Source organism: Brienomyrus brachyistius, chromosome 7, assembly GCF_023856365.1.
Source record: "Brienomyrus brachyistius isolate T26 chromosome 7, BBRACH_0.4, whole genome shotgun sequence".
Taxonomy (NCBI): Eukaryota; Metazoa; Chordata; class Actinopteri; order Osteoglossiformes; family Mormyridae; genus Brienomyrus; species Brienomyrus brachyistius.
Genome location: NC_064539.1, coordinates 9921294 through 9934397, shown reverse-complemented (window position 1 = coordinate 9934397; position 13104 = coordinate 9921294). Strand labels below are relative to the sequence as shown.

Genomic DNA, 13104 nt, shown 5'->3' with positions numbered 1-13104 from the left:
ATGTTTCCTGATAGAGCATCAATACTACCTTTTCCCTTTTGGAAACATTTAGCTGTTTCTGAAATTGAAATATATTATAAGAGAGAGAGAAAGTAATTCAAACAGTAAGCGTCAGTCTACGTAATTAGTAAGTACATACAAAGCTAAAGCAAGCTGGTAATTCATGTAAGCTATCTACTGATACATTCAGTCAATAATTAACTGCATTGTGTTTTTGGGGCTTTTAAAATTTTTTTCAAATCATTTTACAGTTGTAACTTAGCTGGCAGTATATATTCTTTAGATATAATTCAATATTTACAGCAACTTCCTGAATTAATATTACAGACAGACACAACCCTGGATGATATTTCTGAACACATTGTAGCTGCACTGGGTCAGCTGAGAGCAGACCTCACATGAGCTGTCGGTCTGGTGAAAGACGGCACGCTCCCTCCATGACATAGATCAAACAATAGCAAAGAAACAAAGGGAAAGAATGCGCATGAGTCAGCTGGGGCTTCTCAAATAACCACAACCAGATATGACACATTTTTCCACAATATTTATGTACTGATCCTTAGTGAACCATTCATTTCTATTTTGCAATCTGTAGAAGACTTAAAAAAGATAATTGATAGTGTGGAACACTCAGGCTTTACCTTTCAATGCTATTGCAGAATTCTCTTTTATCATTTAAGCACTTGTAGAGGGCCAAATTCTGTACATTCTAAGCTGAGAAGCTCTTCAACCTCACTATTTTTTTACCCACATTGTTTCTCTATAGTTCTTACTGCTCAATCTACTGTACTGGTTTTTCCTACTACTGTGCCCTATTTGAACCCAATTTAGTTCACTTGCTCTGGGTGACACTGCTAGCAACCACCTGGTATCAAAACCTTAATTCTTTTCACTTTAATTTTTAATGTTCCTCACTAACACCAGTAGAAATCCAATTACAATCCGGAATAAAGCTGACAGACGATGTTCCTGCTCACATTTACTTTGCAATGCATCTGCTGTCCAAATACAACAACAGTTCAAATCAGGTTCTGAATTATGATTAACAACTAAAACAGCCGCTGGCAAACACCCTTTCCTCATAACTGCAGTGGGTTTCCCAGGTTTCCTTTCATAGGCATTATCACAGAATTTGTAGTACTGTGCATTGTTCTCCAATTATTATCCTTCAAACTACCACATTTCTGGGCAGTGAAAATGACATTGCAGCACATGCTTTCTTATCTAAAACATACATAAACATATGCACAAGTATACTTTCCATATAAAACATCCCAGTCAGTTTTACCTACGTTACACTGCTAACAGTCCTGCCGTGCCTGTAAAGGCTGTGGTCCTTCAGACACCTTGTCTGGTCGTAAGTGTTTGTCTTCTGCCTTGTGTTAGTAGATAGTCACTTTCAGCTTAGCCTCTAGCATCAACATTTTATTCATGACTGGCCAGTGGAATGCAAGTCAGAGAACAGAGCAGGACCTGAGCGCACACTGTGAACATAAAGCACTGGAGCATGAGAAGTGGCAAGAAACAATCTGGGATCTAGTACTCATAAAACCAAAAATTCTGATAAGCAGGCAAAGATTGGGAACTCCAGAATTCTCACCAAAAATGGGAACGTAAGAGGCGGTTCAACCTCGATCATCAAACAGTGGTTAGCATACTGTACATACTGTATAAAAAGAGTCATACAGAAGTTTAATTACTGGATAGTCAAACACCCAGTCTTTTTAAAAAAGCCAACACACACACACATACACACGCACGCACGCACACACACACACACAATCAATCCTAGTATTCATATCTTTATGGGGATTCACCATTCAATTCTATGGCATAACTGTAATCCCAACTATGACAACCCTAACCCCTAACCCAACCTGACCCTTAACCATAAATATACAGAAATAACAGAAAATACAAGACTTTACAAGGCATTTTTGGTTTACTGAATGCATTCACATTTTAATTTTTTTTTATTTTATAAAACTGAGGTTATCTTTGTGGGGACCGAATAAATGTCACCACAAGGTAACAAGTTACAGGTTTTTATCACATTGTGGGGAAATCCAGTGCACACAACGTAATAATTATAAAACTTCTCTAGAGGTGTGATATCAGTTGCCCACAGAGCCAGCACAATATCTTCATTTCTAACATGTAAATTCGGAACCTGTACTACCAAGGACATTAATTTCAATTAAATTCAAATTTATACTATAGAGTAAGAACCCACTGTTGTACTGTATGTTCCTCTTTGCACCATTCCAATAATGGGCCTCTATCTGGATTTACATATGGTATTTAGTATTGCCATGGGTTCTACATAGTATTGTTTTTGTACTCTCCCCAACTTATAATTTATCACACTTCGGACAATTTCTCACAACACGCATGATCTCTCCAAATACTCATTAACAACTACAAAATTGCATATTTTATATGCAAGTATGTTTTATATATCTGTGATATTCAGTTCCCACTGCTTATACACTGTATGGCTGTTTTGCGGTTTTATACTGAAAGACCAGAAGAACCTGCTAAGAGCACTTGACAAGTCAGCTGTAGGTCATTGTTATCACAATCACTTCTTGCAAGAAAGAAGAGCCATAGGAACAATAATTTCCACAAAGTACCAGTTATAAAGGAAGGTGATATATACTGCGATACGGACTCATTTTCTTGCTCAAAAATGTGAACAGCATATAACACTTCTATAAATAACATTCTGTTTCAAAATGCCACACCATTTACAATCTTCAAATGAATCTCTGCTTTAAAAGGTCTCCAGCGACAGGAACCCAATTCATCCATCTCCAGGAAACCAAAAGTACTAAACATCCAACACTGCTTGCATAGCAATACTGTGTGCTGGGCATGTCTCAGCAAAGCAACACGCAACATAGACGAGCAACACAGGCACATAAATAAACATACAGAAACATACAGAAAAAACAAGTAGTATCTCATGGAAGATTATCAAGCAGTTTTCACACTTTTAGAATTTGTATTTCAGTAACCTGATTCCTGGCTCATTTATTATTAAAAGTATATATGGCTAGTTTTAACTCTAGAGTCCACCTGTAATCTAGACATGTAATTGGCAGTCTATTGTGTGATTTCAAAGATAACCAGAGCATTTTTCTTGAAATAGTTTCTCAATGATTTGTAAACCCAATCTAAGTAACATAACAGGCATATCTGCTTGAGGTACACAAGACATTTTTATACGTGCTTTCAGATTACTTTTCTAAGCCATGGCTGACATCAAAATATATTTTGCACAGCATTAAACATCGTCATAGCACACTTTTTAGAGAATAATTTCTAACAGTTTGAAATAGAGATTTAAAACATGGAAGATAATTTTTCGATTAAAAAAAAATTGATTAAAGAAAACCTAAAATGGACATTTAGCGTAAAAGCCATATTATAGAACAATATTGTTTCATAATCTCAATACAATATTCCACTCCCTTAACCACTCAGCCAGTATGTTCATGATACTGATATCTTTAGAAAGTTCTGTTTTTATATTGGCTCGCATAATTCTGACAAACATTGGGTCTAATTTTGATGTCTTGACAGAAACCTGTAGATGATCAAGGGTCTGCAATTGTTAACATAATACCTGCAAGCAAACTGATACCGAAAGGACCTAAGAACAGAGCAGGCTTAATGAAGCATATCAAATTAATCAAATTTCTAATGGTTCACTGCTCCGACCTGGAGTGCTATTTAGTGTATTGATATTTATATTGCCATTAATTTATTTCTAACAGTAAAAACAACTTGACAATATGCAATTTATGGGCAATTAATTATAGTATTACATAAATTTACAGAGCAAAAATTATTATAATTTAATTCTAGCAAATCTTGCTTAAGGCCAGAAAATAGTTACTTTTAACCTTCCCCCACCTGCTACCCTGATGCTAATGGAACATGTGATTTTTGGACTGGCAGTCTTTACTGCAAGGTTTTATTACAGTTACAGCATGCAAGTTTTCTTGGTAGCAGAGAGATTTCAGTATTGGCTGATTCTATACCTGTGATTTCCGAGGACTCAATCTGCAACAATGAACTCAGACTTAAAATGCAGAGGCTGTGCCATAAATTCCAAATAAACATTAGCATGCAGACCAATGTCTATCAGTACGCCGGTATCTCTTATTCGGGGATATTATTCGGCCTCATTTAGAATGACCTGACAATGGACAAGTGAATTATTCAATTCCCATAAAAAAGGGACAATACATGCAATATGCATGTTGCACATAATAAACAAACAAATGAGCAAGCAAATAAATGCACACATCATTCACAGATAAATGCACACAGCATTCACAGATAAATTTTCAATACCATTATATGATGCTGCTTTTAGATGCTGCTTTTCAAAATGGAGCATTTTTTGTGGAAATAAAATATATTCTATCAAGAGTGCAGAAAGTAAACAGCATCAAAAAACATTTGCCTTGTGTTTGACCTGCGTGAAGTTGGCCCCCCATGTTTCAGATTTCAACCAAACTGGTCTCCATTGTATGTGCCGCGTTTGTGCCGGATTGTGCCGTTAAAACCTTTGTTTGTGCCGTTTTAGTTTCTGAGATATAAATGTTTGTTTACATGGTGATGTACAGCGTGAAGTTGGCCCCCCATTTGCGTCTGATTATCACCAGACCCATCGTAATCGTGTGTGCTGTGTTTGTGCTGGTTTGTGCCGTTAAAACTACTATATCCTTTGTGCTACTTTACTTTTTGAGATATGTTTGTTTACATGGTCAGTGTGTAGTTAAACCCCCATTTGTGTCTGATTTCAACCAAACCAATCATTTGTCCGGCATTTGTGCCGTTAAAATTGTCCTTTGTGCTGCTTCAGTGCAAAGATATTGCTTATTTGTGGTCATGTGACTCTGCCGTTAAGTTAGCCTCCGTACCAGTGTTGATAGTTTGTGCCGTTTAAAAATTGTTTGTACTTTTATTTTAAGAATTATACCTCTTAGTTTACGCCTTTACATGATCCGTGATAAAGCAAAAAATTTTAACGGCACAATCCGGCACAAACGTGGCACATACGATTGAAACCAGTTTGGTTGAAATCTGAAACATATAGAGGGCCAATGGGAGGTTTTTGACCTAATGAAAAATATATAGCACCAGAGTTCCGTGCTTTTTTAAATTTCTTTGTTGTATAAGGTAATGAAACAAGCAACCTTTAGGTGTGAGAAATCAATCCCAAGAGACATAAAGGGATCATGAGGGTCAGCTGTGTGAGCACCTTGGTAAACAATAAGGGCTGAAATAGGTCAGTCCTGTCCGGTGATAAATATGAACTTTCACTCGTACTGTATCAGCACACATCATCTACAGGCACATCAGGCCATGAAATTTCTGAAGACCATAAGAAGAAGGTTATTACAAATTTTCTGGTGCTCCATTGAAGCACAGTCAGTTCCATGTTGTTCAAATAATGAAAGTTTTATGGTAATGAATGATCTCAGGAGCTGCTGCTCTGGCAAAATTTCCCAAGGAGAACAAGTAAAGTCACCCAGACCCCTGGATCAAAAATCTGAGATCAACAAATCTCTGTAATTATCGAGGTCATGGGTCATATCTGCACCATCAGAATGACAAAAACGGGACAGACAGCAGAACGTCAAGGATGAATCCACTGTGCACTAACAAGAACAGAATGCAGTCCACACAAAGGTAGGGTGTTTGGAATATTATGTTTTTTTTCCCTATTACCTTAGATCCCTTTACATCTGGAGAAAACATATCACTCCACTCCAATTTACACAATCCAAGTTATCATTAAAGTAACTATGCACCAGAAGTGCACCAAAGCTGTACTGTGGGCACTAATTAAGGGAAGCATTTGTCTGATGTTGCTATAATCAATATTAGAATGGGGAATAACTTTCTTCTCAATGGAGCACTGGATGTTGTGCACAACATTTATTCAGTCCTGTTTCCTTATTTAGTTTTGGTTGAAAATGTGATACATTTTAGATTTTAAACAGTAAGTAATTGTATGATTTGTGGCTATAAATAGTGTATTTTGTACTAAGAACATCCACTGTAACACATTTAAAATTGTGTATAACGCTTTACTACAAAAATCTGACCATTTAGGAAAGGAGATTACATGCAGTCTATGGCTACCTGAAAATAATGTCTCAAACTAAATGACAGAGGCTTATGTGATGTGACTTTCTGCAAGATAAATGTGTCCAACTGAATGGGCTCAAGTCTAATGAAGAATGTGACCCTGAAACACAAGGTTGTGTGAGTCACTTGCTATCAGAGTTTAATTTTCTTTAAAAATATGCTTAAATACTACGCTGTGTATCAATAAATCTTGATTCACAATATCCTGCTTCGGGTTCAAGGAAAATCTCAAACCATTCCTTGGTATAACCTTGACTTTGGAAGACTCCCATTTACAGCTTGACTTTCCTGACACGAAAGTGTATAAATGACAGTAAAGAAGAAATATAAGAGAGATTTATTTCTCATTTTCCCCTTGCTTCACTTCACTTCTTTGAGACTCTACTGAATCATAATAGATGGGGGGGTGCTGGAAATATATGGCGCATTTATGGCAAATTGATTTTATGCAGTGGTTTTATGTTCTATGCAATACAAACAACCAGCTCATGGAAAAGTAATAAATTTGGATGGGACAAAGGTCTACCACATACAAACTATAGGGTTTGCCAGAACAGTTTATACCTTATACTTTCTCAGCAGAATTTTACTATGATGCACTCAAATACCCTTCCCAAGTCACAGTAAAAATATAAGTACAAGATCTGCATATGTACTGTAGATGCATTTACTGTAGCAAACATGCATTGCATTTAACACTGTAAGGATCAGAAGTGAGAGGATCCAAATGCAGTGGCACCATGTTTATTTCCAAACTGCAAGCAAATATTCATTATCCGATGTATAGGGTTTAGATCGAAGAGCCAGTACTAGTACACAAAGAAAAATATTGCTGGGCCAAAACAGTGTGATGCAGAGAAAATGACAAAATCTAAAACACAAGACAAAGAGGTTGTATACGGGAACAAGCACTCAGTACGGTGAAAACACTGCAGACCAAACAAAGACATGACTAAAAACAAGGGCCTATTATAAACCACCTGTTAAACAAATGCGATATTCACAGGTGTGCTGTTATCACTGGAATGAATGTAGCTAAAGGGAAATTTGACAAATATTTTGTCAAAAGCAGTTGTTTTTCCAGAGGTAGAATTCAAATTAAGATTTTTAACCAAATTATATAAAATAATATAATTATTATATTATAATAAACATATCTTGAGAGGCCCACATACTTAATGCTGTGCTTTTACCTTAATAAAGAGTGTTCATACTCTCTAGTTCTAAGAAACAAGTTACCACATAATACACCTTAATGTATTGAGGGGGGCATGCTAATTTACTCTAGTAATAACTGATAGCCCATTTATTATATTACATTCTCACATATAAGAACATGTAGTCAAAGAACATAACATGATGTAGTGTTGTGTTTCTGCAACAAAAAAAAAACAGCAATTAATTTAATGAACTGAAGTATCTTGTAGTTTTAAGCCCAAAATGTGTAAAGCCTTCCCCTTTATTGCACATTCCGTCTACTTACTTGAGGAAAAACATCATACATCGCCGATAGCTCTCAGCTGGCCAACAAAAACAAAACAGGTCACATGAAACAAATAAGAGCAGTGGACTGTAAAATCCAACTGTGTGGCAAAATTCCCCCTAGATACTGTGAAGCACACATAGATCTGCACCTTAACTAAAAATCATACCTATTTGTACCTCTCTTTAAAAACAATTCGACACTATTTTTTCTAGCAAAACTCATTTCATAAGTCAGCACAAACTCATTCTTGCTGTCATGACCTCTTAAGGCACAATCACATCAGATGTGTACATTTTATGCAAAATGGTAGCCCAGCTATTGATAAATGTTTTTAATATATAGTGAAGACATTCATTCAGATGACAAAGCTTAAGATAAAGGTTTTTGAATATACAGAATACTGTAATACTGTACAAGTGAATGCTAATTGCAGTAGCGTTTGGTACTTGAATAACATGGTGATTCTCACAGATGTGCTAGTTTAATAACTGCACATAGTAAATCATGATGTATACCATATGAACAGTAAATAAGCATCTCTTCGGATTTTGCCACCGTTGTTCACCAAACTCAGCAACGCCTTTACCGAACCGGCATTTCTGCAATGGAAAACCAAAACTAAAGCAAGCTGGAACCGTGCTAAAACTAGCCCCTCTTCATGGTCTGGCTTGGGAACGGGTCGGTCCTTGTATACCAGGGAAAAAGCGCAATTGGTGTATGTGCAAACGGTCTGTGATGTACCCACTTTACATGCAGCTGTGCTTTTTCTGTAAGCCATTCCAAGCATATTTGGATAAGACATTAGACTAACAATATAAATTAATATATTTCTAGATTTCATCTACAAGTGTCCAAAAGTTTAATGTTGATAGTATATTTAGCCTTATAGATTACCCCCACAATATTACTATTAAAAGGGATATGATACACAACTGAGAAGTAGTAGTAGACTCAACTTGTGATTTTGATTTCACAATACGTTCAATTATTAATTCAATTCAATTAAATAAAATAAACAAACAGATCATCCACAAAATGTGTGCACCATGTCGTTTGTTAGTGCCGCATTTCCACTTCAAGGCTGACACTGAAAAGCAGTGATCGTTCCTGATACCATCCTCTGCATGTGGAGCCGGAATGAACCATGAACTTTTTTGGCTCTGCTTTAATACCTGGAACCACTTCAGCAGAAAACAACCTCAATGAGGCTGCTGTTGACGTTGCATTCAGTGATTGGCTGAACGTGTTCATTGGAATCATGGGAAAAGCTTTTCAGGATGGAAGGTCAGGAGAAATAAGTGGGGAAAAAAAAAAGACTTCACAGAAAACAGAACATTTGTACTCAGAACCTGAATGCTCACCACTCACTTGTCCATTTAGATTATGCTTTGTGGCATAGTGAAATCTATTAAAGCGTTAAGCTTGGATTGTTCACTAGCGAGGTATTTTCATGGTTTTCATGATTCCATTGATACTGTTCCAACCGCAATGTATCGCCAAATCTACTTGTTAGAGTGTTCTAATGGATTTGGTGAATACTTTTATTTTTTTCTCTGGACATGGTAGACATTCATTAAAGGGTATGGTGTTGTTTTGTGCATGTGGGGCAAAAAGGAACTGTAGAGTTTCTGGATCTGCTCAAGGCATGACATCATTTCAGTAAAGACCAAATTCAGTTAGGCTTCTGTTGACATTGTACCAAATGACTGTCTAAATACAGTACTGTAATGCAGGCCAGTTTTTCATGCCCTAATCAGAAAAGCTGTTTTCACTGAATATGTCATAAGTATTTGGGATCAGAAGTGGGGGGAGCAGCGCAAGATGCCATCCTCTGCTGCAGACAAAAATTCATATTTTACAGCATCAAGAACTTATAGAAAAATAAAAACCATAAAAAGACTAACATTTCCTTATGAAAAAAAATCCAAACATAAAGAAACGTAAGTACAATTTATTAAAATTTATTTCAATAAAGCACTTTTGACAGAGGACAATGAAAAATATGTCACTGAAAACATTGATAGGGTAATTAAACTGCGTATATCGTTATCCCCTGACAATTCCATCAGAACAGGATATTCTCCAGGTGATGTCAAAGGGTGAGGAAAAAAAGCAGAACATTAACAAAAAAAACAAAACAAAAAAACAATAACAATGCGAACAATACATGGCATACGGCGCACGCGCTACAATTTCACTGGAAAACTTAGGACATCCGGCAAATCTTCACATCTGGCGAATGACACAATTTTCCCTATTTCTGAGCGGAAATCCACTTTAAACACATTAATAATAATAACAATAATAATAATAATAATAATAATAATAATAATATCAGTTATGCATAATCCTGAAATGAGGAAGAGCCAAAGAAATCTTCTATTTTGAAACAAACATTTATTTTTTTTAATGCTTGGATGCATGCATGGATGAGGCAAAACACACTATTACCCAGAGAGACGCACGGGGCAGTGGTGGCAAGACACAAAGGTTGAGGCAAACGAATCTGACAGCCGTCCCGCAGTGCGCCCACTGTGCTCGAAACGCGGCGAGAGCTGAAGAAAACAGGGGGCTTACAAAGTTCAGCACCATCTGCTCCAATTACGACACAGGCGCATCTCATAATCGACACCCCTCCTTCCCGGCACACAAGGACAAGCGTTTACTCGTGTTACCGGGGGCGACGTGTTACTGCAAAGAGGCTGTTAGGGTGAAGATTTAGTGCCATTCTGAAACGCCGCTCTTGCTCAAGGGACATAAGTCACAGCAATTAGCGTGATGTTGCCGATTACACAAAGATCATGTTGACAATAACGGATTAAGCAAAAATACATACATAATTATAAACTGCATTCTCGGAAACAACAGTGACTAACTACTAAACAAAACTGTTAAGATGAACCCGCTCGTACCTAAATGGCGAAAACTATAGAATGCAATAATTATTTTCGGATTGCAGAGGTGAACGTAAGAGAACGATGTTTTTGTCATTTATTTTGTACTTTGGACTTTGTTGTTGTAATACGGAAAATTGAACGTTGTTAGCTTTGTAAATGCTAAACAGCGATATCAGCTCATCTTTTACTAACTGATTTTCTTGGGATCGGACATTTTCTCCACTTAATCGACATTAAGAGTGTACATTTAAATGCTGAATTTCCCCCGAGTGTCTCACCAATAATCTTTAGCGACAGTGAAATACAAAACTGGCAGGTAAATCAACCTTCCGAACAGGACAATGAGTCATTACTATATTTTAAATAAAGCAAATGTATTTATGTGACAAAAGTAACCATTACTCGGCGTATGCATTGATCTTGCGATAATCAGAACATAAAATAAAACATGATTGTACATTTCTGTTTTATGCATGATGCAATTTTGCTCCGCATTAAATCTTTAATTCTATATTATGTGTATACATATATACATAAACGCACATATAACTTACGTATATACCAGGCACTGATGCTTATTAGAATAACTCATTTACAAAGTTATCTCAATAAACACTTCCTGATGTCTACAAAAATACGCAAAATACCTCTACAATAGACTTCACATTCTGTAATATACCCCGTTCAAGTCTCTAGCCTATGGTAAAATCTCGTAAAAATTACAATTTATTTAAAGTTGAAAGCAAATTAAGCAAAAACATACAAATTCGCTACAAGAAGATACGATTGGACTTTTACGTACATTTTAAAGTACGTAAAAAACAACCTGCCATAATAGTCGAAAAATAAGTCAAAGTAAAAGAAAAGCACTAGCGTGTAAGATATGAAGAGTTAAACGTGCGTATATAGTCAATGCAGTGGTTATTTGCATTACACGTAAAACAAAGTTACCAAAACCCAAACTTGTTTCTGAATCCCACTGACTCCGCATATCGAAATACAATTTAAATATTGCACGAAAAGCGGGTAACACTTGCGGAAAAATCTTTCCCCCCACGTTTATCCCTTTTACTTACCTTTACAAAGTATCCCGCGGTAGCAGCAAAGAAGCATAAACAATAGCGCAAACATCCCTGTGGTGGTTTTGTAAGCGAAATCCATGTTGTGAAAATGCCGTGAGAAGCGTGCGTTCGCCTTTTCACTCTTCCTTACGGAACATGCGCGCCTCACTTCTGTCTTCTCCTCAGTGCGGCTCTTTCACGCCATCCGGCTGCCGAGCATATTTGAATATATTCTGCATGTTATCCTCAGACACACCTACGGTCCTGCCTCAAATATAAACAGCCTCCGTGCAGGAAAACGGGAGCAGCTTTTCCAGAGCACGATTCGGCAAGAGACGCTCTGGAAATATCAGAAAGAAACATCACTGCAAGCGGGACCTTTCTCCTTATAGCCTCAATGTGCTCACGGCTCGCTCGTCACCTATTTTTTTCTTAATTTTTTTGGGACAAAGTAAAATTAATCGCAGTATTTAACCAGGCTGGTTTATCAGAAAGGCATTTCTATAGGGTTCACAGCGTAGCTGATGCCATGCCAACCACGATATCCAGTCAAAATTGTTTGGAGTACTTGGTGAATGCACACCTCATGTTTACTAGGTTTGTGTCATAGTTCTTTAAGCCAGTAAAAGTACATAGACAATGCTGCGTATGTGGTACTATATTTTATGTATTTATCCAAAATCCGACAGAAGATAACTGTTCAGATACTGATAATAAGACACATATGCCACTGAAGGGCTCCTTGGTCCCAGGAGCACAAGCAATGAACTCCTGAACAATGTGTGATATCATCCCACAATATTACCTGAAACAAATGATTATGTGGTTGTTTGCCGACAGCCCAATGAATTCGACATTCTCAATGTAATAGTTCAGCTGTAAAAAGTTGAGCTGATTCAATAATGGTTTGATGCATTTTTTTTCTTTATAACCTACTTCACAGGCTGCTTATTCTATTAGTGTGAAAAGTTATTGCTAGACAACACAATATTCTCACAACCATTTGCATCCCATAATATTTCATTTCTGCTGTAAGCGGTGCGTTTCGGGTTGGTGAAGCTCCAAGCCTTTAGAAACAAATCTACCAATCTAAACCCTCAGCAAACGGAGTGCGGGGCACTGCTCTCGGTGAAATGCCAATCTATCGCAGGGCACACACACAAAAAGTAATTTAGAGACAGCAATTCATCTAACTGTATGTTTTTGGAATGTGGAAGGAAACTGAGAAACCCAGAGGAAAGCCGCACAAACAGGAAGAACAGGCAAACTCCAGTCGCACACACACACACAAACACAGCCGGAAATCGAACTCCAACCCTGGAGGTATGAACGCTCAGTCCTAGCTACTAAACAACTGTGTTGGCCATGGCAGATCACAATACAAGCAATCAAAGTCCATATGTCATGATGTTTGTTATCACCTTACTTAGCCTAAATGTCTAACATATTTTTTCATTCTTCCAGGGGAAGTTGTATTAGATTGCATTAGTAA

At 37.1% G+C, this 13104-nt stretch overlaps 1 protein-coding gene across 2 annotated transcripts in view; it reads right to left on the bottom strand.

Annotated features, from left to right (window-relative positions):
- The window catches only part of cntnap3 (contactin associated protein family member 3), an 87403-nt gene extending 75449 nt beyond the window's left edge, over positions 1-11954 (bottom strand). For both annotated transcript variants that reach the window (XM_049018824.1, XM_049018825.1), the window contains exon 1: positions 11628-11954. In XM_049018824.1, coding sequence (XP_048874781.1) covers positions 11628-11712 — 85 coding nt within the window. In that variant the 5' untranslated portion in view covers positions 11713-11954. The remainder of the gene's footprint in view (positions 1-11627) is intronic.
- Between the last annotated feature and the right edge of the window lie 1150 nt (positions 11955-13104).